At 45.2% G+C, this 24,894-nt stretch overlaps 1 protein-coding gene and 1 long non-coding RNA gene across 11 annotated transcripts in view; one reads left to right on the forward strand and one right to left on the reverse strand.

Annotated features, from left to right (window-relative positions):
• The window catches only part of LOC120245008, a 51,767-nt gene that overhangs the window by 24,713 nt on the left and 2,160 nt on the right, over nt 1-24,894 (forward strand). The window lies entirely within an intron of this gene.
• SIPA1L1 (signal induced proliferation associated 1 like 1) overlaps nt 1-24,894 on the reverse strand; it is a 370,770-nt gene that overhangs the window by 24,406 nt on the left and 321,470 nt on the right. For 7 of the 9 annotated variants that reach the window (XM_039251856.1, XM_039251855.1, XM_039251854.1 and 4 more), the window contains 5 exons: nt 23,837-23,986; nt 19,268-19,392; nt 16,994-17,056; nt 16,435-16,553; nt 12,084-12,526 (listed from right to left, as the gene is read on the reverse strand). In XM_039251856.1, coding sequence (XP_039107787.1) covers nt 12,084-12,526; nt 16,435-16,553; nt 16,994-17,056; nt 19,268-19,392; nt 23,837-23,986 — 900 coding nt within the window. The remainder of the gene's footprint in view (nt 1-12,083; nt 12,527-16,434; nt 16,554-16,993; nt 17,057-19,267; nt 19,393-23,836; nt 23,987-24,894) is intronic. The other 2 variants (XM_039251861.1, XM_039251860.1) reach the window with 1 other exon arrangement.

Raw genomic sequence — 24,894 nt, forward strand, 5'->3', positions numbered from 1 at the left:
TAGAAGAGAGCCCTGGGGATGTTATTAATGTGCAACATGGTGACTAAATATAAAAATAAAAAGCTGTCCGTCATCGATGGATTTTAAACTTTGGTTAAAGATTACAGAACTAAAGCCTACAGGACCCCGGGAGAAGGCTACTCACTCATCACGCATTAAAACTCAGAGGTTTAAAAACTGGGGCTGAGCGTGGAGGTGGCCTATGAAGCTGGAGACCCTTCGATGGCAGAATTTCCACGCCTCCCTCCCCATGATCTCACGGGCCCTACGTTCACACCACGTGAGCCCCACTGAGCTCTTCAGTTTAGGCTGAGACCAAAGACGCTGGCCCAATGGACGTTGTCATCGAAGGTTCAGTGACCAGGATGAGGTCTCAGAGCATTTGCCAACAGCACTTTGTTGGTCAAAAACCAATGGTCCCGATCTGAATAAAGTACGGACTTTTCATAATGCGTCAATACGGACTCCTGAGCTACGACAAATGCACCACAGGAATAGGCACCAGGAGGCCAACAGCGGGGGCCGCTGGGTGAGGGGTACGTGGGAACTCTCTACGGGCTTTGTAAGTTTTCCGCAAATCAAAAACTATTCTCAAACAAAAACATTTCTTACTTAAAAACTAAGCAAATGAACCAAACCAAAAGCCCCAAATCTTAGCGGTGCTGAGACAGGAGACACTACACACAGATGAAAGTGAGCTTGAAGCCCCACCTGCAGCCTTACCTAAATATCAATTGCAGCTGGCTTGTGTATTTAAACGTAGATCTAAAGATTCTGGACTGTACCACGAAGAAGATCTTTATGATAGAGGCAGAGGTCTCTTTAAAGGATCATAAAGGAAAGGACTCAACCCCGTTGAAAGTTAAGAATGTGTATTCATCAAAAGACACAGAGAAGAAGATGTATAAAACACAGGTCCAACAATGGGCTCCTATCCAGAATACAGAACTCCTAAAAATCAAGAAGACAGACCATCATACAGACAAAATGGGGAAAGATCTGAAAAAAGGGATTTCACAAAAAATATCTACAAGACCAATACACATTGGTGCTCAACATGAGTTATTAGGAAAATGCAAATGGAAGTCAAAAGAGGAACCAGTACACACCCACCAGAGTGGCTAAAATTAAAAAGACTTCTGACAGCAAGTGCTAGAAAGGATGGTGACTGCAATGTGCACACCCTGCCGATGCGAGTGTTACTTGCCACAATCTGGGTGTGTGACAAACTGGTTCAGTCTCTGTGAAAGCTGCACTTGTATCATATGACATAGCAACCCCACTCCTAGGTACATACTCACGAGAGATGCACACATATGTATACCAAAGGACATGTCCGTGACACCCCTAAACTGGAAACACTGCAAATGTGCAACAGTGGGATGGGTACATGACCTGCGGTAGATTCTCACAACGTAAGTTTAATACAGCAATGCTACCTGCAACACATGGGTGAGTCTCACCAGCGTAATGTTGACTTAAAGACACGAGACACAGAATAAAACAGATGGTGGGATTCCATTTATATAAACCCTAAACTAGGCAAAATGCATGTGTGATTTTAGGACTCAAGACTGTGTTTACCTTCGGGAGAAGGTGGGAATGACCAGGGAAAGCAAGTGAGAGGAGTGGGGGGGATGGGGGTCTGGATGTTGGCTAAGTTCCAGTTCTGGATTTGGGTGGTGATTCCCACGGGCACGTTCACTTTGTGAAAATGCAAATGGATGAACACGTATGACCTGTGCCTCCTTTTGGATAAATGTTAACACTTCAGTGAGAACATACCCACAAAAATACCTAAGAAGTCGATGACCTGGAAGGACAAGCCCTACATACCATGAAGCTAGGCCACAAGCAGGGCGGGGGACAAGGCACAGGACAGAGGTGACCCGGCATGTTTCCCACACTAACTGGGCCTTAACACTTCACATCAAACATAACTGTCTCTTTTATTTTTGTAACTAAGGAGGAGGTTCTTTTCAAATTTCAAAAAGAAATGCCCAGTCATATTCTGGTTACTCTAACAATTTTTCTTCTTCCCAGAGATTTTTGTAGCTAGAGAGGAAGGGAAAGAAAGGATGAAAGAAAAAAAAAACCCTGACAAGACCTCAAAGGGCAACATAAATTTCAAAACGATGCAGTCTCACTTAGTTTTTACCTTGAATACGTAACTCCTCCATGAGTGCCTTATCTAAATCACTGAGAACAAAATAACAGTAGGTCTCTTATGGAAAACAGACGACAAGTGAATAGGTGAAGCAGGAAGGGCGTAAAGACAGAGGCAAAGGAGCTCGGACACAGGAGCACCAGAGACTCAGGTTCACAGCAAGCACCCAGTAGCAGAGAAAGTGTCACCAGGAGCTTCTGAAATAGTGAGAGCGCAGCGTTCTGGGTCACTTGCCACCAGATGACAGGCTTGTGGTTATGTATGGCTCACTTCGGGACAACAGCTTATCTTTGGTTTGAGGCCTTTCCCCACCTGATTATACGCACCTCATACACACTTGTAACACAGATATGGGGGGGGGGGTTCTCAAGCCTCATCTGTGATTACGATCTGGAGCAGATGCCCACAGAGTGAAAACTAAGTCACGGTCTAACATGCGCACCTCTCATCTTGAATCTTGAATAGTCCTGTGCTTGCTTTGCCTCCATCAGTATCCACCAGCACGTGCAAGTGGTGTTAATACTAGATCTGGTGCTCACATTCTAGGCGAGTTAAAATATATACGGCAGGGCCCCATCCCAGAGACTGAATGAGTTGGGGGTGGGAGGGGGCATGTGGGAATATGTACTTCCGACTCGTTCCCGCTGATGCTGTGGCCCTTTAACCCGTAACCTGAGAACCACCGTACCCCCGGTGCATTTGGGTCGCCCATATTTTCCCTTTCTCAGCAACGAGTATCCTGATGTGATGGCAGGGCATGCAGAGCCCTGGGGCTTTCAAAGACTCAATGTTTGGTCAGAGTAGAAATAATTAGCCGTGAGAATGAAGAGTAAATTGCGTGGTCTATTAATTTATAAAGCATTCCTCCTTGTTTTACAAAATAGCTCTGCCCGTTTTCGCCAGCAGGTCCAGACTGTGTGAAAAGGAAAGTTATAGAAAAGCCTTGGGAACATCAAAGAGAGAGCAATACATGCAGCATACACCAGTTCTTCGGAGCTCTTTGCTTCCTCTGTGAATTTCATTAGTTCCGTTTCCCTGGGAGGCATTCAGGAAGTTTTTTAAAACTAGATTATGAACTCTTTGAAGGCAGAGATTTTTCTTTTGTGTATCTCACAATGCCAGCATACACCAGACACCCAGTAAAATACCTGCTGGACAAAGGGTTTCTCTTTAGCATGTATGGAGCGCACCATCTATCTAACTTCTTTACTTTACTGGTGGTCTGTCTCCCCCACTTAAATCTAAGCCCCACAAGGGCTGACATTTTTGTTTCACTGCTGTATTCTCCGTGCCTAACACAGTCCCTGGCCACCGTAGACCTTCAATATCTGATGAAAGAAACTGTCAAATAAATTAACCATTCATTTTAATGTTAAGAGAGAGTTATGTACGAAGACTCTGTATTTTATTCACTCTGTATTTAAAACTGGATGTTGCTTTATTTTTATTGCAAGAAATAATTAAATCTACAGATTATGCTTCCATTTACGAGCATATTCTTAAAAGGGTAATTGCTTACGTAAGACCACAGACCCCGCTTATTCGTTTTATCTGTGAACGTGATGCCTGGCATGAGCTCCCAGGTGTGAAATAACAGCAAAACTTTTATTCACTGATGGTTATAATCAAGACAGCCCTACTTAACGATTGATTAGATTTGGGAACAAAGGTAAAAGCAAAAAAACAAATGAATAATTCATTGGTAGTCCTTCCTTCTTTAAAGTATACAACTCACAGCATGAAGCAAGGTGAGCACTTTGGTACACTTGGCCTCTAACTCCAAAAAGGCACATGAGGATCACCTGGGGACTTTCAAAACACACCATCTTGGGTGCTAATCCCAGACACTTCAGTTCAATAGAGCTGGGGAGGTGCTAGGTTACATATTTTTGCAGACTCCTCCCCAAGTGTGCACGCGGCTGGAGAACCACTGCTCAAATCAGTTGAATTAGTCATAGTGTCATGACTTCATCGAAATTCCAGCTTCATATTGTCAAGATCAAGATGGTGACGCCACTGGAGCAGGGTTTCCCCAGCCGTGGACTGTGGCCACCTGCAGGTATTGATATAAATGAAGATTCCTTGACATAAGTCAGATCTTCGAGAGCTCCAGAAATCTGTATTTTCACAAAGTCCCCCCTAAGGATTCCCCGGGCCCTGCTGCTCGTGGGTCCACTTGAAGGTGACCAACCCTGTGGGCCCCAAACCACCTGGAGGGACACGCAACCACACACTCCCCCTGAAAATCTCTGAGGTGCCTTTAATCACAAAACAACTCAAATGAAGCCGTCAGCTTCACACTTCTACCGGGGAACTGTGTGACCGGGTTGTTTCATTATCCTGGAGACTTCACGTTAATTCAATATGCTGCAATTCGGTTTTACCCATGGCAAATTAGATCTCTCCACGGGAGAGTTGTGTAAGAAGGTAACGGGTGAATAATATGGAAGGAAAAGAGAACAGCAATAGATACATTAGGAAGTGACAAATACAAGGTCTGCTGCTTTCCTCACTGAATCAAAAGTGAGTCTAACCGTGAGGCTGGCCAACCTGGAGCCACTTAGAATTCAGTCACAGTGCTCCCGGACTCCACACGAAGAGACCACCAGCTGTACTTTTTATATAAACTATAGGGCATTTCCCCTTTCCTACAAATGGGCCAGGCTTTGATTTGTTTGGTCATTCCAGGATATAAATTTTGAAAAGGAAGACACACACACACACACACACACACACACACACACAGACATGATACCTCACAGAGGCACCCGGGTAACTCCACATCTGGGACAGTCTCTATACAAACCTCACATCTCAAGCCCATGAAACCATGAACCAAACGCGCTGCAAGGCGGTTATGGGACATTTCTGGCTGTGGTAAGACTTTACAGGAGAGGATGCTAGATGACCAATCTGCTGGTCACAGCGGCTGCCACTTCACAAAGGAGGGGCCACACCTGCTCGTTGACCCTGCAAAGGGGTGAACCACACACGCCGGGGCAGCCTGCACGCTAGGTATCAAAGGCCCGAGTGCCACGGCTCTGAGGGCCTGCATGCTCCCCTGCATCCCTGCTCTGTCACGGAGACCACCGCCTCCCGTGGCACGCATCTGCCACCTCCTGTGCTGCCGAAGGAAACACCAGGGAGTCATCTTGTCTCCAGCGTGACACAGAGGGACACATTTGAGACAGGCTGGGCCCGCTAAGGAAGGATGATACTTTGAGGAGGGGAGACCAGCATTTAGTCCCCTGTCTCGTGGCTATGACGAGATCTGCAGAAAGGCTGAGTGTTGGCCTAACACCAAGGGGAGGGAGGAGACTGGGCTTCCTATGATTACTTGCACAAATAACAAATAAATAAACCTCTGGGTGACAGATAATGTAGAGGATATTAAGGAGGACCCTTCCTCCCACCGTGTTCAATACAAGCCAATTCTGTCCAATACTGGGCCCCACAATTTAGGAGGGCTTCAAGAGACACTAATTCTAAAGGATCAGGGAAAAAAGAAGTAGGAATGATTAAGGGAACATCCAAGAGACTGTGGTAAAGAAAACTGTGAATCTATAACACGAGATGTTTAATAAGTACAAGGGCACACTAACACAAAAGCATATAGGGACATGAGCGGCAAGGCATAGGTCGCAGAAGAGGCTTCAGGGGTCAGTGTGGACCACAAGCTGACAAGTTCGTGATGTCGAGCTGGTTACCAGAGTGAGTTAGTTAACAGGGAGCTAACATGACAAGTATGAATATTATCACTTTTAAGGCACAGCTAAGAAGTCATGTTCAGGTCTGGCATCCAAAAAGGACAAAGAAAACCAAACAGGAAACGTGAGAAGCAAAAATATAATTATAGAATGAAACATATACAGGACAGTTACAGGACCTGGGGGAGACACACATTTGTTGAAGAAACAGTAACGAGCTAACCTCATTAAGGTCGGCGATGGAGAGGTTGAAAAAGGAAATACCAGAAAACGTTTTCTCTCAACGTTCACAGCTTGCAATACATTTGATAACCTTTTCTTATTCTCACAAACATACAACAGCCATTTACTAAGCAGACCAGGTACTGTCAGATCACAGAAGGGACAGGCTTGGTGAAATGGCCTGGACTTGAACCTGGCTGGATCTCAGGATGCAAATTTCTTTTCCCGACATTTCTCTCTGGACTTGGCTAGAGGTGGAGGGCTGTTACAGAATTTCTTACATTTTTTGTTGTTTTTCAGATGGTCTCTTGTTGGGGTCTACACATTTTATAATCTCAAACTTCAAAAATCTTCTTTATGTTTAGAAAAGACTCAGCTCAGAGAAACCATTTTTATTCTCTCTTAATTGTGTATTTAAGCTGCAGCAAGAGGAATTTCAGATACGTAGACAGTTCTGAAGCGGTAGAGGACGTGATAAAGACTGAAATTGCTCAGAAAGGTCATGGACTCTCTCTTCTTGGACTTACCTTACCCCTGCCCCCCTTTTGAAGCAGTTGGACAAGTTCTCATCCTGGGAGGATGGTTTGAATAGGACAAGGAATGGACTGTGTTCTTTCAGGATTCCTTTTGGTCTTATGATTTAATGGTATTTGGAGAATCTGAGCTTTCCCTACCAACAGGATGAATGAATTAGTTGCATCGTAGAACAAAGTATGTTAAGCTTTGTGTCAGCGAGCACCACCCCAAGCAATCTGCCATTGGCAGCTTGACAGAAACCTCATTTTCTCAAAGTACACTGAACATTTCAGCCATGATGGTTCTGTTTCTCGGTCTTTGAGATTAGCTGAACACCACTGCAATCTGGATAAAATAATCCCCACTCCTGTAAACCGGAAGAAATGGGGCACAGGACCTTAGCACAGAGCACCTGGAGTTCTGCTATAAAAGCAAAATGCAATAGAATCCTGAATGTCCACTGGGTGTCGGACCACAGAGTGGAAAATTATCAGTGAAAATGATCTACAAACGTAAGGCAAGAGAAGCCAGCAACATGTTGAAGAGAAGTTCTGGGTTTGTCATTTTAGAGGCTACACTTTCAAATTCTGAAGAATTAGCTCATGAAACTTAGAAAGAGAATCTTCTCACCTTAGGAAAGAAGTGTAGATGAGAGACAACGAATTGTTAGCAATTAGGAAAATCCTAGGCAGAAGATATTTAAGAGAGAATTGTTCCAGATAAAGACGGCAGGATAATTTCTAAACAAAAAGGCGTATTTACTACATACACAGGATGCCAAAGAGGGCAGAGAACAAAACTGACACAACAGCCGCTCTAACACATGCCAGCAGTAACACACACACACACACACACACACACACACACACACACACACAGTCCAGGGTGCTACAGGAGCCCAAGGCAGGTGCCCATGTGCAATGTAAACTAAACGTAAGAAGCCCTTCTGCACTCTCAGGAAATATACATTCTGGTTTGAATAGCAGACTTATTAACTCAACCGGAAAAAGCACATTCGTGAAACTGAACTGGACTAATGACTGTGCACAGGCATTTATCCTGGACTTTAATTGGCCCTTCCAGTGAATGTCAGACACTGACCAACTTATACTCAGACACTGATTATTTGTATACAAGCAATTCAAAAGTCCTCCCTGGTTGTATTTTGCAGATGAAAAGCTTTCACAGAAATGACCTTACTACAAGTTCGCACTGTACAGGGACTTACACATATAACTGTACATAAGCACACAGCTCTCTGCAAGTATTGACACTTCTTTACAAGAAGCGTTGACATACAGTAGCCGTCGGAAATTGAGGATTTATGTTATTTTGAATTGGATTCTTAGTGGGGGCCTTGAGTTTTCAGGCAAAAAGTGAGATCGTTAAGGAACAAGTTATCCATACTTGATCACTAAGATGTACTGAGCACCTACCTGCCTATCATACTCATGGTGGCACACAACATGTGAAGGTGCTTAGGAAGAACACACTGGGTGAGACATCCTCTAGTGCTGGATGACAGGAAAAAGTAAGTCATCACATGAGTGTACTGACTGGCTGCAGAGCTCTGGGGGGCCTACCGGAATCAAGAGGAAGCAACAGAACGCCTGGTGAATGAGGGTGCCTCTTGAGCCTGGATACTCAATCAGGTCAGGACAGGATGTTATGAAAGAAATGTGTACTTGCAACTATGAGGTTTTTAGCTTTAAAGCGGGGGGGGGTACCCTTTAAAGTTTATTTATTGAAGCAGAGAGAGAGAGAGAAAGCAAGCACAGCACATGCGAGCTGGGGAGGGGCAGACAGAGAGTGAGAGAGTCCCAGGCAGGCTCCACGCTATCAGTGCAGAGCCCCATGGGGGGCTCCATCTCATGAACCATGACATCATGACCTGAGCGGAGATGAAAAGTTGGACGCTTAACTGACTGAGCCACCCAGGCACCCCCTATAATGTGTGCTCTTCAATCTGGTTCTGACATCAGCATCACCACTGTTTACAGTGCTAAAGAGGCCTTCGGTCATCACACAAATCAGCACTGCCTACTGCCCAAGCCAGAACTCTAAAAAAAAGAAAAAAAAAAAATCAAACTCAGCTGGTAAGATTGTTTTGAAACTGGAACTACCTTCATCTCTCCTGTGCTCGCCACAAGCCATTTTTTTGAGTGGTTTAAGAGCTGAAAGTCAAAAAGCCATGGTGGGAGGTGGGGTAGAATCTCTCAATTTCCAAACTTCATAGAAAATACACAGATATTCTAGGATGTAGCACTTCGGAGCACTTAACAGACTCCTCAAATGTAGAAAGTTATCAGTGTGTATGGCTTCTCTTAATGACATGCAAATATAACAACCCTGTGTAATTACCAACTTACATTAATGCAGTTCTCATGGGGTGCCACCAAAACCCTGCAGAGTCATCAACAGGGAGCCTGGAGGACAGAGGGTGTAGGAACACAGCCCAGCCAGAAATACGCAGAGGAGCCTAATCACTGTAATTTAGATTCTGTCACCAAGTCCCAGGTACAAGCTCTTTTATGCACTGTCAAGAGATCTCCACATTAATTGCTATTCCTGTCTTCTGAGGACACAAACACTCTAATTTGCAGTGATTTTAGTTTCTCCAGCACTCTGCATTTGGTGGCTAAGTCCCCCTTTCCTCCAGAGAAGGAAGTCTGCGAAAGCTCTGATTATCCAGCTCACTCTGCCAAGATCAACAGACAAGTCACAAAGCATCTCCGCTCACCAGAGTCTAGAAATGAATGTGACTCAACTGATCAGCGGGTGGGAAGGCCTGTGCCCTCCCTGAAAGACCACATTCTTCTCTTCCCTAGTAAGTTTGACTTCCAACAGAAGAGTTATTTCCAAATGATGATTTAAATAATTTCTGCCTGGTCAGTTTGAAGCAGAAAACTTAGATAATCCTTTGAGGCCTTTGGGCAGCCCCAGTCAGCACAGATAATGCAAGCCCAGGTGCCTACTTTCCAGAGGGGGTGAGGGGTAGGGAGAGTCTGTAGATGCCCTGGGATTTGTGAGAGGGCAGAGCTGATGTCTTCCGCTTAGGCTTCAGAGGCCCGGCGCTTTTCTTTCTTTTTTTTTTTTTAATTTTTTAATGTTTTTTTTTTTCTGAGAGAGACAGAGAGAGACACAGAGAGACAGAGAGAGACAGAGTGAGCAGGGGAGGGTCAGAGAGAGAGGGAGACACAGAATCCAAAACAGGCTCCAGGCTCTGAGCTAGCTGTCAGCACAGAGCTCGACGTGGGGCTCGAACCCACGAACTGTGAGATCATGACCTGAGCCGAAGTTGGACACTTAACCGACTGAGCCACCCAGATGCCCCAGGCCCGGCGCTTTTCAACCTTACTCCATGGTGATGGTATTCTAGGCAAGGCCTCTATAATCTTTCTTTTGCCAACAAATGAGACCAGAGATCTATATCCCCAAATGGAGTATCATTCTTAAAAAGATATCATCCTTTCGGGGTGCCTGGGTCAGTTAAGTGTCAGTTAAGTGTCCGACTCTTGGTTTCAGCTCAGGTCATGATCTCACGGTTTGTGGGTTCGAGTCTCACACTGGGGTCTGCCCTGACAGCGTGCAGCCTGCTTTCTCTCTCTCTCTCTCTCTCTCTCTACCCCCCTTCCCCCCCGTCTGCCCCTCTCCCACACTCTCTTTCTCTCTCAAAATAAATAAACTTTAAAAAAAATGTTAAAAAAAGAGATATTCTCCTTTTGAAATAAAGAACACAACACCAAAAAGATAAAAATCAGGCTAAACCTAGAAACGACACAAACGATTTGGAACTGAAAACCAGTCCGAGTCCATGCACAGGATTAGCCGAGGAGATGGTGGGGTGTGCCCAAAACAGTGAGAGACTGTTGTATGATTCTAGGTACACATTACGTTGTTATGGTATTTGATGTCCAGCTTTCTGTTCTACTTTTCCAAATATTTCCTTAACACATCTGAATCACACACTCTATTTTTTCAGTTGTGGAAAGGTGACTGGTGCCTGGTACTTGAGAACACCAAGACTACTTTCCCAACCCCCTTTCTGCTTGGGGTCATGGAGTTTCCAGACCCGCAGTGTGGCAGCGGTCAACAGAAATAAAACTGGTGCAATGCTTCACACCATAGGGGCCAACTGACATTTTCAGGTGCGAAGTTCAGAAATCTCATTGGTAACAATATACACACAATAAAAGAACTGTGTATTTAACCGATTGAGCTAAACAAATCCAAATTAAATCAAAGATGTGCTCTGTCATTGAGATTATCTGGAGTTTACTGGCAGATTTTGTGCTTGGATTCCCATTTGAACATAAAAACTAAATCCAGCTTCCCTGCAGTTTTTCTTCAGGACATAATAATAGGAGGAGGCCCAGAAGGCAGCAAGGTCAGGTGCTGTCATGCAAACTGATAAATGACAGCCAACTATGAAGGGTAAAAGGAGAAGCCACCGCAGTGATCAATAGGTGCAAAAAGATATTGTTGGAATCTTTCCTCCCTAAAAGGGAGAATCCTGTCATATTTTGGATTTTAGGCTCAAATCCAAAAGAGGAAATGAAAAATGGGATTTATTTTGCCTATCAGAGAGACCTCCACGGATACAGGATAATGTGAGCTTTCCCGTTCTGAAAGGTGCATGGGATGTCTAATTTTAGCCAGACTTTTCTACTGGACATCCCCCTTCCACCCCCCTGCCCCTGCCAACCCTCAACACATCACTGGCAGGAGGAAATTTCTGGAAAAGAATTCCCCAGCAAACACTGGTGGAGTGATGTTGTCTGGCAGGCAGTGTGAAGGATGTGCCAGGCATCATAAATACTGCCATGTTCATCTTAGAAAAGACCACTTTCTTTTAAAATATGCTCAGTATTTTCTTCCAGTGTCTTCAAAAGACTGTTTCTTTAAAAAAATTTTTTTTAATGTTTTATTTATTTCTGAGAGAGAGAGCGAGCGAGCGCGCGCGCACGAGCCTGAGTAGGGGCGGGTCAGAGAGAGAGGGAGACACAGAATCTGAAACAGGCTCCAGGCTCTGAGCTGTCAGCACAGAGCCCAATGTGGGGCTTGAACCCACGAACCGCGAGATCATGACCTGAGCCGAAGTAGGATGCTTAGCTGACTGAGCCACCCAGGTGCCCCTTCAAAAGACTATTTCAATCACACTTTCTATCATTACCTGAAAGGCTAAATTATAAAATTCTTCTCTATTTCTGATACACAGAATTTTTATAAGATCAAACACAACTTTACAAAGACGAAATCCGTAAACTTTTCTCAGTCTAAAATAATGCATTAGGGTTGCAGGAATCACATAGTTTGAAGGCAAATAAAAGGCATATGTAAAAATAGCTGTCCCTGCACGGAAAACCCCTCCTTTATACTCTACTGAGCAAAGCCGAGTGGGATGAGGCTGGAAACTGGGTTTGGGAGTGGGCTGGGGAGGCCGGAGGCGGCGGGGGGTGGGGGGCAGTTACCTTGTGTGGGAAGCTGCGTCGTTTATACTGAAAGTGCTGTTCTCCCGTGTCAGAGGGCTGGAGCCGGCCTGGCTCTTGCCGTGGAGGTCCAGGCTCAGGGAGGACTCTGTTTTCCGGTCCATGCCGAGGCCGTCCGTCTCTAAAGTCCGATCTGCCATGGAGATCACCTCGCTGGAACTGTGCCACAGGGGCGCCACTTTCTCCTTGCCGGGCCCTGAGCGGGGGGACGACGTGGCTGCCCCCAGGGAGGCCGTGCTGCCGTGGCTGGGGCCGTAGGAGGTGGTGTCGATGCCACTGTCCGCGGAGGTGCCCTGCAGGTAGTTGTAGCTGTTGAGCTCGGACTCCGTGCGGTCCCCGTCGTACCACTTCTCGTCGCTGTGGGCACTCGATGCGTTGCTGGAGAGGGTGTTGCTGCTGGAGTGGCTGGAGTAGTGGCTGTCCGACTGCAAGGGAAGCAAGACTGACCTCAGTGTCGGTTCTGCCTCTGGAACGCCGGAAGTAACGGGAGAATGGCCCCGTGGCACGTTTCTGCTTATGGGGTTCTCACGGCCCAGAAATTCCAGGGACAACAAACCCAACGCGGGAGGGGCCGGGAAGAACCCATTCGGAGTGTTCATGGCAAAGAGTGCTGGAAACAGGTATTTTTAGCATCCAATTTTCATTCACTTAGGCTAAATGCCATCAACAATGTTGGTGTCCCTTTAATCAGGAAGTATGCTGGATTCCTTCCAAAAGTCCTACCGCTCCGAGTAAATGTAAGGCAGGATAGGAGGCTTATTTGTCATGAGATGTCCTCCCTGCCCGCCCCCCGCCCCCCCATCTACGTAGGAGTCAGCTTTCCAAGGAGTGCCTGGTGGTACGATTTATGCAGAGGTGCTCTGTCAAGTCAATGGGCAGGAGGGGTGGGTGGCAGGGAAAGGAGATGCTGCTGCTTGGACAACTTGGTATCTGCATGCAAGAAACAAAGAATGAAGTTAGGCCCTTACTGCGTAGAAAAATAAATTCAAGAAGATCAAAGGCCTAAATGTATGGGCTAAAACTGTAAGACGCTTACAAGAATACATCTTCACGACTGGTTTATGCGATGGTTTCTTGGATATGAATGACACCGAAAGCACGAAAGATAAAGAAAATAATTGGATTTCATGAAAACTAGAAACTTTTGTGCTTCAAGAAACCCAATTAAAAAATGGGTAAAGGATTTGAAGAGACATTTCTCCAAAGAAGATACCAAATGGCCAATAAACATGTAAAAAGATACTCAGTAACGGGGTGCCTGGGTGGCTCAGTAGGTTAAGCATCCGACCTTAGCTCAGGTCATGATCTCACGGTTTGTGAGTTTGAGTCCCACGTCAAGCTCTGTGCTAAAAACTCAGAGCTTGGAGTGTGCTTCAGATTCTGTGTCTCCTTTCTTTCTGACCCTCCCTCACTCATGCTCCCTCTCTTTCTCTCTCAAAAGTAAACATTATGGGTGCCTGGGTGGCTCAGTTGGATAAGCATCTGACTTCGGCTCAGGTCGTGCTCTCATGGTTTGTGAGTTCAAGCCCCACATCAGGCTCTGTGCTGACAACTCAGAGCCTGAAGCCTGCTTCAGATTCTGTGTGTCCCTCTCTCTGCCCCTCCCCTGCTCATGCTCAAAAATAAATGTTAAAAAAAAATTTTAAGTAAGCATTAAAAATTTTTTTTAAAAAGATGCTCAATATCATTAGTTCCTGGAGAGATGCAAATCAACACCATAATGAGATAACACTTCACACACTGGGATGCTCTAACCAAAAAGGCAGACGGCAGTGAAGGTGGAACAGTTGACGGGGATGTAAAATGGGGCAGCTGCTGTGGGAAAACAATCATGGCTCCATTCTTAGTATCTACTCATGAGAGATGAAAACATGTCACAAAAACCTTCTAAATGAATATTTACAGCAGTCTTATTCATAGTGGCCAAAAGAGAGAAACAACCCGCACGTCCATCACCATCCATGCAACAGGATATTATCATCACAGAAAGAAGTGAAGTACAAACACATGGCAGAACACAGATGAACCTCAACAACGTTCCGCAGAAAGAAACCAGACACAAAAGGCCAGATAGCGTATGATTCCATTCATATGAGATGCCCGGGAGAGCCACATCACCAGACACCGACAGTGGATGAGCGGCTGTCGACGGCCCGGAGGGAACGGGAGGAGCCGGGTGAGCGCCTGAGGACACGGGCGATGGAAGTGCTCTGCAGTGAGACTGCGGTTCTAGCCGCACGGCTCTGTGAATATATTCAAAAACCACTGAATTGTATACTTTAGTTTTTCTTTAATGTTTATTTATTTTGAGAGAGAGAAGGGGGGACAGAGGGAGAGAGAGAGAATCCCAAGCAGGCTCTGTGCCATGAGCGCGGAGCCCCACGCGGGATCGATCTCACAAACCATGAGATCATGACCTGAGCCCAAACCAAGAGTCAGACAGACACTTAACAGACTGAGCCACCCAAGGGCCCCTAACTTATATCCTTTACACAGTGGCTGAGTTACTTATAATGTTCTCTAATTTACCAAAGAAATAGATTTCAAAAGATATCTGGATAAAATAATATTTCAAATTAGATGGGAGACAGGAGGTCAGGATACCTGGTGGAGATCAGGTGAAAAGAGGAGAGTAGAAACTACCTCAGGAGTGTGTGTGTGTGTGTACACACGCGCTTGCGTGTGCGTAATGGCCGAGGAAACAGACATGCTCTTTACTGGCTACGGGGAGGACCAGGAGGAGGGCACACCAATTTCACTTTACCAGGAAAGATCCTTTCTTAAACAAGAACCAATCAATCCGTTACTTCACTGGTGCCACTCTAGTTTTTTGCAACAACACCTTTTATCTTACAAGGCCTTCATTAATTTATTTTTAATGTTTATTTATTTTTGAGAGAGACAAAGAGAGAGAATGCAAGAGAGCATGGGGGGAGGAGCAGAGAGAGGGGAAGAGAGAGAATCCCAAGCAGGCTCCATGCTGTCAGCACAGAGCCTCACACAGGGCTCAAACCCATGGACGGGGAGATCACGATCTAAGCTAAAATCAAGAGTTGGACACTCAACTGACTGAGCCACCCAGGTGCCCAGGCCTTCCTTTATTTTTAATGTTTGCAAGGCAGAACTTCTTTAGCTCTGGATCTGTGCTGTGGGATTTGGTGGTCCCTTGCCATGTGTGGCTACTGAGTACCTTCAATGTGCCTAGTCCAAATCAAGATGTGCTGAGAGTGTAAAATACAGAACGGATTTCTATAGGAATGTAACACAAACCACATTTATAACGCTAAACTTTGTGGTAGCCAATTAAAAAGTAATGAAGAAATAGGTGAAAAGAGTTTTAAGAATATATTTAATCTAACCTAATCTATTCAAAATATTACTTTACCATGTCATCAATATAAAGGTGGTAATAAAGGAAAGGAAATTGACAGACTGGATAATTTATCACTCACAACATGTTGTGATGCTAACATCACATTTCTTCGGTAAATCTCTCACCACACTGCCTGGTGCAGGGCTCTTGCACCATGCATGGGTGTGTGCACTCTGTTTCTTTAGCTTCATATTCATTTTACTACAGCAAAACTTACATGAGCAAAACCTCTTATTCTGAATTCCACCCATAAGTAATAGGGAATTTTAGAGAACTATGGTAAAACAAAAATGCGTGCAAGTCCGCAGGGCAAGAGAAGCAGGAAGGGCAGCTGTCAGGTAGCTATTTCTCCCCTTGACTGATGCTCCAACCCTACGTCATGCTTGCAGTCGTGTAAGCAAATGAAATCCACTTTTATTTTTTTCATTTTTTAAAATGCTTATTCATTTTTGAGAGAGAAAGAGAGCACGCATACACACGCAAGTGGGGAGGGGCAGAGAAAGAGGGGGACGGAGGATCTGAAGCGGGCTCTGCGCTGACAGCAGAGAGCCCCATGTGGGGCTTAAACTCAAGAACCTTGAAGTCATGACCTAAGCTGAAGTCGGACGCTTAACCAACTTAGCCACCCAGGCACCTCAATAAAGTCCACATTTAGCACATGTCTGTTCCCAACGTTTCAGGACTGCTTGTGATCGCATCACATGGCCTTCTGTCCATACTTGTGGGGTGGCAGATGCATACCAAAGAGGAATTTGAAATTCTCTCAAAACAACCTTGGGGCCACAGGCAACAGAAATCCCAGGGCCATGATAGCCAATACCCATCGTCTACCAAGATGACTTCTCCTCTGACCATGTGGAAGAAACAGTCAAGCACACAGTGAAAACAGCCATTTTCACACTGCACAAAAGGTGCATTGCTAGTGATCTTACCGTTTTTATTATTTTCCAGTTAACTTACATGTCCTTGTTTGTTTGGAGACAAATGGACCACTGGATCCTGCCGCATGAGTCTCCCACTGGGGCTCTCTCGGAAAGCTGGCAGTACCTTTGATACTGCTGGGAGATGGCACGTGGGCTCTGGAATACAGCACAGGACATTACGGTGCGGGCATCGAACTGGTGCAAGCACATGTGGACAAATGAAGACGGCTTGCCACTGCATCTCTCAGGTCACTAACCAGCAAACTCGGAATTTCAGCGATAAGCTTGCTGAGAGTTTTACACAATAGACAGCATGTCAGAAACTAAGTGGCTGATGGGTGAAGCTTGCAGCTGGTGACAGTGTGTCACGTCATACACATTAGCATAGCCAAGTACCACCAAACCAAAGGCCATGAACAACGCGGCAAAGTGAGGAATCAACTTTTGGTTCTGGGGGGGGATGTCGAGAATATATGGATTAAATTTATGAAATTCATTCATTGCAAAGTGTGGCTAACCTAGCTTGGTCTACATTACCTAGACAGGCATGGATGCAATCACGTGTTACTTACCATGACACTTTGGAAATATTTTACCTGTATATTCATGCTGCTCGAGGACAAAAGAATTGAAATCCTGAGGTCCTCTATAACTGTAAGCTAAGCACAACAGAAAAGACACACAGCAACTAGTTTACTTAAGACAATTGCTTCCTTTTGGACTCCAAGCTGGCATTCAAGATGGGGTTCCAAAGGTAAAGGGTAAGCGATTTAGCTTCTTTAACACACCGCTGGCTAACGGCAGCAGTTCTGGACTTCTGCAACACCGTTCCTACACGTAAAGGACTGGGTCACGTACTCTTTGACTCTCTCAACCATTTCCAAAAGTGGAGGCAGAAAAGTGAAATCTACTGAGAATGGGTGCGCCCATTAAGCTAAACTCCCCAGCTCCACCGGGGTACTGGTTTGTAACACCGCGATGTACAAAGGCAGGTAGGTTGGCTAGCAGATGAGAATTTCCTCAGCATTTTCAATCAGACTTGAAAGTCATTACAGCATTTTGTTCTTACAAACTGAGTGTATAAAGGTCAGCCCTGAGTGTGCTGAGTAATGAGAACAGAACAATTATTCTTCTTGATTCCTCCCTACATGGGTTACACCAACCAAGCCCCAGATTCCATCTGATGCGCCCATCAGAGAGAGCTAGGAATGGTGGAATATAAAAAATTAGGAAAAATTTATTTTAACATTTTACTTGAAGTCTTCGATATTGGATGGCCAAAGGCCACCAGGTAGTGAAAAGGCTTCTCTGGAAGGTTCTGGGGGATCTTACTAAAGTCAGATATTACTAAAAGGATGAACCAGTGTGTTTAAAAGATTCATTAGATTCACCGATATTAATTTCAGAGTCTTATCTACGAACAGTGGGATGCCACCAAACGAAAGTAGATGCAAGGAAGAGAAGACTAGAGGGAGGTTTATGTGAGAGAATGAATATGGGTCTAGGACGAGCCTTGTAATTACCCTTTCCCGTCCCGAGATACCTTTGCATTCCCCATGTGACTTCACATGAGTGGGAAGTGAGGCTCTGAACGTTGCACAAAGGGCTTGCTGGCAGCTTTGTTCAAAGCCTGCACTAGGAGCCAAAAAAAGCTGCTAAAGTCATGTTGAAGAAGGGATCCTTTTCACATGTGTCGTTACCATCTCAACAGTATCAAAACATATGGGATTAAAAACATTCTGTCAAGAGCGGAGCAGCAGATCAGAAAATGCTCAGGTTTTCTGTGTTGGGGGTGGGAGCCGTGAGAGTGGGTAATGACAGATGGCTTCAGTAACAAGGCACATCTCACTGAAGTTACTGGAACAAAGCACATCTCGGAACCTGAGAATTACATTTCTCTTCCTCAATTCCTGTCTTAGCTAAACACATCTTGTCTCCACTCCTTTCTACTCCTTTCTACGCTGCCATTGCTGGTTAGTACATTTATAGGAATAGTCATTAAAACAGAACAAAGACGGCATTTATAAGGAAGATAAAAAGATGGGTCTTTGCCTTTAAAGTTTACCCTTTTCAGCCCTGAAATTTACCTCTTTTTACCCTATACTGATGGTAATGCTACCAGAGATAAGATAAAGGGGGGGAACCCCACCCAACCGTCTAGATTCAAGTCCCTGATGTATCAACTGTACTGATGCTAACTCCTTGGTGCTACTGTTTTGAAACTCACTCTTATTTCACAGCAAAATTTTATTGTAACAACTAGAGTTATTACCATGGTGTCACTGTAGAAAAACTGCATGTAGAGAGAGAAACTCAAATGAAGGCTCACGAATGCAAATCTTTCCCATCCAGCTGCTTTATGCTGCTAAGACATGTCCTCAGCTGACAGCTTAATAGCAGAGGGGGCAGGGGGAAATCCTAAGTGGCTACGCATGTGGCTGAACAAGGTGCATTGCGTTCCCACTTTGTACAGTTTTTTGTTTCTGTTTTTAAACTTGACATCAAGAATACCAACGAGTCTCTAAGGGCACTTATATTAGGCAAAAACAAACAAACAAACAAACAAACAAGGGTTGAGGGAGATACTTAGGACACGTGTGGTTTGGCAGTCTGGCATTTTAATCTCCGTGCCGAAAGTAATTCCTACGTCCTTTCTGTTTTTAAACTGGGGGGTTACTTAGAATTCCTTGGGTTTCCTCTCAGGTCCTATTTGTTGTCCTCACTTATATGTAATCGAACTGACAGTTCTCAATTACATTTATTGACCAAGGGGTACTTTACAACAGAATGCTTTAAGGATGTCATCGAGAGGTGGCCAAAGTCGCCTTGGCCTAAGAGCAACTTGCTTCTTGTAGGAGTTCAGTACTTACCCATCTGGTCAGCAATGCCGTCCTCGCTTCTTTGCCAGCTGGGTGTGGGTTTCCCGCTGCCACCAATATCTGACTGGGTGTTCTGCCTGTCCATGGAGGCGGGGGATCTGCGGCTTACTCCAAACCTATGGCAATTCCCCCCAACCAAGGAAAAGACCACATCAGGGACCTCAGCCATCAAGGGAGGATAGTCCTGGGTGTAATGAACTGCACTGGAATGACAGGCACTACCCGTTCTGCTTAGTGTCAGCATTTGTGCCCTCGGGCTTAGGCACGTGTACTCAGGTGTTGGAGCTGTGTGTTATGGTCCACACACACCACCTGTCTAAGAGGGGTATGTATGCTATGTATGTACACTCTAAACAAGGGCGGGAGACGTTAGCATCGAGCTAACCTAAGAAATATAGAATAGGAAACCCCAATTTTCTAGCCCATGTGTAGGCAGCCAAACTTAGGCTGTCATTCATGGGCAGGAGAAAGGCTTCCCCTTCCTAAAGTTCCATGGACGACTTATGAGTGGAGTATGTCAGGGGTTTCTCTGAACTCGGTGGGCTGCTAAGTCACTAAGTCATTCCTTCTTGGAATGAGTATTTTCTGGGCATTTGTTCTAAGGTCTGAAAGACAAAGACTGCTATCATTTACATCACAGAGTGACCACTTTCGAAGTGAATACATTTTAAATTGCCTTTGGGGAAGGGCAGTTTGGAAGTAGGTAAACTGGCATATGTAAAGACAAATGTCCATTTCTGGAAAGAACAGTTTGCTATTTAATGGCCCAATTTTATTTTACCTTGTGTAGAATAGTAATATGTGCTTAATTAAAGCATATGCCTTGATTAGCAATATCAGCAAAGTCAATACTGAGCCCAGGTAAAGAGGCTGAGAGTATAAAATTCAAGGGCTTACGTGGACATTTATAAATTTGTGTGTGGTTACTAATGAGCTTATGAGTGATCAATATGTTGGAAGATTAACAGCCTGGAATGACTGATGCTATAATGGGTGTCTTATCTGCCACAGACTGATAAACGCATGGGGAGAACCAGCAAGTTATACACTGTAAAGAGAAAGAGACAATGAGGAGGCAGGCCTGGAGTTGTGGTCCAGCCCCCCACCCAAAGTCTCGATTTCTTTATTTCTTAAATGGTAGTTCCATTATATGGGTCCAGAGAGAAGAATCTATAAAAGCATTTGGAAAGCAGAGAAGGTTGTAACATTAGCCTCCTACCATAACCTCCCCCTACTTCTGCACAATGACCACCGTTTACAAACTCAATTATAAGCCTTGCTAAACAGAGTTACCTCTATTATGATAAACAAGATACCTGATTTATGAAAATTTCAACAAAAGGTGTTCATTATAAAAAGGGGGGAGGCTGGTACCTACAAAGACCGTGGATTTTGTAGTTCTGCCTTTGTGGATTTCAGTTCTGCCTTTCCCGTACGTTGATCCAAACATCTGGAGGAAAATGGCTAAAACAGTATGCATCTGTGTATGTATTTATTACTTAATGCAATACCGCTTATTTTCATTAATAATAACAGCAAAGGGTGGTAGGGGTGAGTCACTGATTATGATCTTTGCCATCTCCTCCCTAAAGTCCTTGTTAAGCACATATCTTCCAACTGGCCCTATGATTTTATTCTAAATTTGTAATGAATGAAGACTTGTCCAAAAAAGCACAGAGATAAAAGGTGGACGTGGATTCTAATTTTGCTTTTCCTTTTTTCGGTAGCAGTGGAAACTAAAGACAATTCTTAAAACCTCTGGATTTAAAGCCAAATGCTTTTCTGGCTGTCTGGTTATTCATTCATTCATTCATTCATTCATTTAATGTTTATTTTTGAGAGAGCACAAGCAGGGGAGGGGCGGAGAGAGAGGGGGACACAGAATCAGATGCAGTATCCAGGCTCTGAGCCCGATGGGGGCTTGAACTAATGAACCACGAGATCATGACCTGAGCCAAAGCTGGAAGCTTAACTGACTGAACCACTCAGGTGCCCCCTCTTTTTTTTTTTTTTTTTTTAAATCTGGCCATCTGGTTTTAAATGAATGATAGAGTAAGGTTGTCCTTAAATCCTGCCTTGAAAAGCACGTGCCATCTGGCTGATACATGAGGCACATTCAGGGACCACGAACTCTCCCCCCATGAGCTGGCCCACGGCTCTCCATAGCAGGCTCGCAGCCTGTCCTCATCATGGGCTGGGAACTTCTCTGCAACTTTTACTGGTCTCAGCTGCGTTCATGGACAAGCCTCCTCCCTCATGTGAGTGCTGGAAGAAAGCTGTACTGGCCTGCCTACCTACTGTCTGTGGTTCTTACCTTCAGGCTATAAACCCTCAGTTATGTTTCCCACCATGACCCCCAAGCTCTTCACTTACCCAGATCATCCCTCCCTCTGGCCATGGTCTCCCTCATCAACATTGCTCAAAACATGTGGCCCGAAGATACAGCTCCAAGGATGGTAGAATAGACCCTATGTCTTTTCAACAGTGTTGTTTCCTACCTATCTCTCGTTTCCATCCCAAACTTGTGCAGGTGCCTTTCTCCCCCACACTGAAGTGGAGTGGGCATTATTAGTCATCCTGTTACAAACTTTACCTCTCAACTGATCTACTTCTCAACTGATCTGGGTGATCTCAATATCCCCACACCAAAGCATGGCCGCCCACCCCCCCCCCCCAAGGCAGATACTGGGCCCACTGAAGTGCACGGAAGACAACAAGTGAGCAGATTACACTTGGGGACAAACACGGTGTAACAATCTGACCTACTGGGATTATTCCATGCTTCCAAGCTCCTTAAAGTATTAATGAGTTCGCAGCATACACACACCCCTGCCTCACTGTCAACTTGTACATACCTACTTTCACTGGGCTAAGTGGTAAAGTGGATATAATCCTCTTTCTCTTGAGAAGAGTAACTTTAGAATCCAACCTGGCCCTCGGGCAATGCGTGCGAATCAGACAGTGAACCGTCTCTTGCTTCACGGATCTATGCGGACCCTGCCTGGCATCCAGACTAAAGCACCGTATCATTACCTTCTTGTCAAAGATTAGCCCAAGTAAAGAAGATGTTATATGGTAAATATCACTGGGTAGCCTCACGAGCAAGGGAAAAACCCTCAATACCACCTACAGTTGGGTTACTGTCGCACATCAGGTTGAAGAATTACCACCTCACTGAAAACACTGTACAGGGTGGACACTGGAGCCATGTTTCTGACATTAAAATTCACCAAAACACTAAGGTTTTAACTTACACTTTTGGTATACATGTAAAGTGTATCACAGTCACAAGGAAACAGTGCTGTGTTGTCGTTAGCTCATTTATATTTTATTGCTGTACTAACACTAACGTTGCAGTGGATTCTTATTTTTGAAGTAAAAGCAGGTCATTTAAATTCTACTAATTAAAACAAGAAACAATTGGTTAGGACTTGTGGTATGATATGATAATACTTCACTCATGAAACCTTTTGCAGGAACTCAGGAATAAGAGATACACTTTGTGTTTTTTCCTAATTGTCACTGAAGTAATTAAAAGAAGACATGTGGATTTTAGATATGCTCCCCGGGAATCCTGACCGGTGCAGGGGAGGGGGGGGGCTGTGATGCAGCAGGGGCAAGCACATTTTATAGTGGTTTTATTATCTGCTTTCTGCTAACGTAAGTATTTAGCAACAGCAAGAAAAAAATCATACTTAATAGCTGTATAAAGCAACAAAATGCTATAGGATAAAAAACCAAAATACCCATTATGAAGGTATTCTTAGTAAGCCTGACTATTTTGTAACACGGTATACATCTCAAGAAAGTAACCAAATCATGTGTGCCTTTGTTAAAAATACACTTGGGGGGAAAACTCAGAATAGAAACATGGGTTTCTATGAATGCCTCACATTTGATTTTCAAATGGTTTTCAGTTCTCCATCCACCTCCCCAGAGAGATACCCCAGAGGGAAGTCTTCGATGGCTCTCTGAGCGCTCTTCTGGGCAAAGGTGGCGAATATGCACCACTGGCTAATTACTTCCCAGCTTCAGACATTCTGGTGGGTTGGGCTTTTTCCCCACTTCTTTCTTTATAGCAGCCTCTAAAACCGTGCACATTTAGCCTTTGGCTTTGTATGTCTTGTCTGAGGCACACAGTTACCTTTGGGTGTTTGTGTTTGCACAAAAGATGAAGAAACCACCACCACCCACAGGCTGAAATCCCAGGAGCCTTTGAAAGTGTGAGAAAACTAATTTTAAGCTTCGGCTAGGATGACGGCTCCCCTGCTCTAGCAGGCACACACACTCCAGCCAGTGCAAGCTGTGTGCCCCTGGGTGTGCTTTGGAGAGAGTGACCAGAGCTGTGCCGGACAACACACAGACTGAAGAAAGTGATGCAGCCTGATCTCTCCACCACGAGGTGCTTGCGCACTAGGGAAGGATGAGGAAACCACTTCCTGAGAAGTGGTTTGAAGCAGACATTAAAGCGTTTTCTAGCTGGAATACTGAGTGCGTTTCCCCCTTGGCTCCTGTGTAGATGGGCCAAGGCGTGTCTGAGTCAGCGGGGCCCGCACCTACCCTTCGGGCATGGACTTCTGCCGGTACGTGCTTCCACCGGAGCCGGTGTCGCTGGATGAGGACAGGTTGCTCGGGGAGTTCCGGCACTGCTGGGACCTCGCGAGGGCCATGGAGGAGACCGTCACATAGATGTCTGAGCCAGGAGACAGCCTGTGAGCGCAAACCGAAAAGATGCAGTCAGTCCAAGGGGATGTCCCGAGGCAACGCACCACAGATGATAATATCCTACGAATGTGAGAGAGAAAGCGACTTCGTGGAGACAGTGAAAATGAAGCCAGCTGGAAGCCCACAAAAGAACCTCCCCATAAAACTACTCCCTAAGGGAATGGCTGGAAAATGGCTTTGGAGGGAGGGGCGGTGTGGCGAGGGGAGACATCAAAAAATAATGGGGGAAAACATGTATGTTTCCAAAAGCTGCCAGAACTCAGCGGGCGGAACTGCTTATGCAGTCTGCGAGCACGGCAGTGCAGAGGGTAACTGAGCCCCAGCGACATTCATTGGGCAATCGGTTCCAGGTTTCACACCGGTTCTCCTAGAGTCTGGGACCACACTGAGACCGGCGCATTCTCTGGGTCTTTGTTCTCCAGTCTTACCGCTCAAAGTCTGGAATGAATATTCAGATTTTGCTATTTAGTATTTGTAAGTGTGGTTGATGGTAGCACCACCATATAAAAACCTCCGTGAAAAAAACCCCACCTAGAATGTCAGTTATTGAATTCAACTGGAAGTAGAGACCGTCTGTGACACCCCAGCCGAGGTGTGCCCCACAGATTCTCACCCCGCTGACGGGCTCTGGGGACAGAAACCAGAGCTCTGTCATCAGGACAGACGTGGGCTTTGCCCTTTACCTCCTCTGTTCTAGTAGACAACAGGGCAACCCCGGGGACGCAAGCGACACTGGCAACTGTGACTGGGGGTAAACTACATCTTCCTACTAATATTTCCATTCAGAGGGAACGTGGGCACAGGTCCTCGACTCCTGTGGCCGGGCAGGTCACCTGTGTGAGAGAGCTGAATGAGTGGAATCTAATCACTCGTCTAGTAAGCCAGAGCTCTCC

The sequence above is a fragment of the Hyaena hyaena genome, unplaced genomic scaffold (genome assembly GCF_003009895.1).
Source record: "Hyaena hyaena isolate Hyena2069 unplaced genomic scaffold, ASM300989v1 scaffold_400, whole genome shotgun sequence".
Lineage (NCBI taxonomy): Eukaryota > Metazoa > Chordata > Mammalia > Carnivora > Hyaenidae > Hyaena > Hyaena hyaena.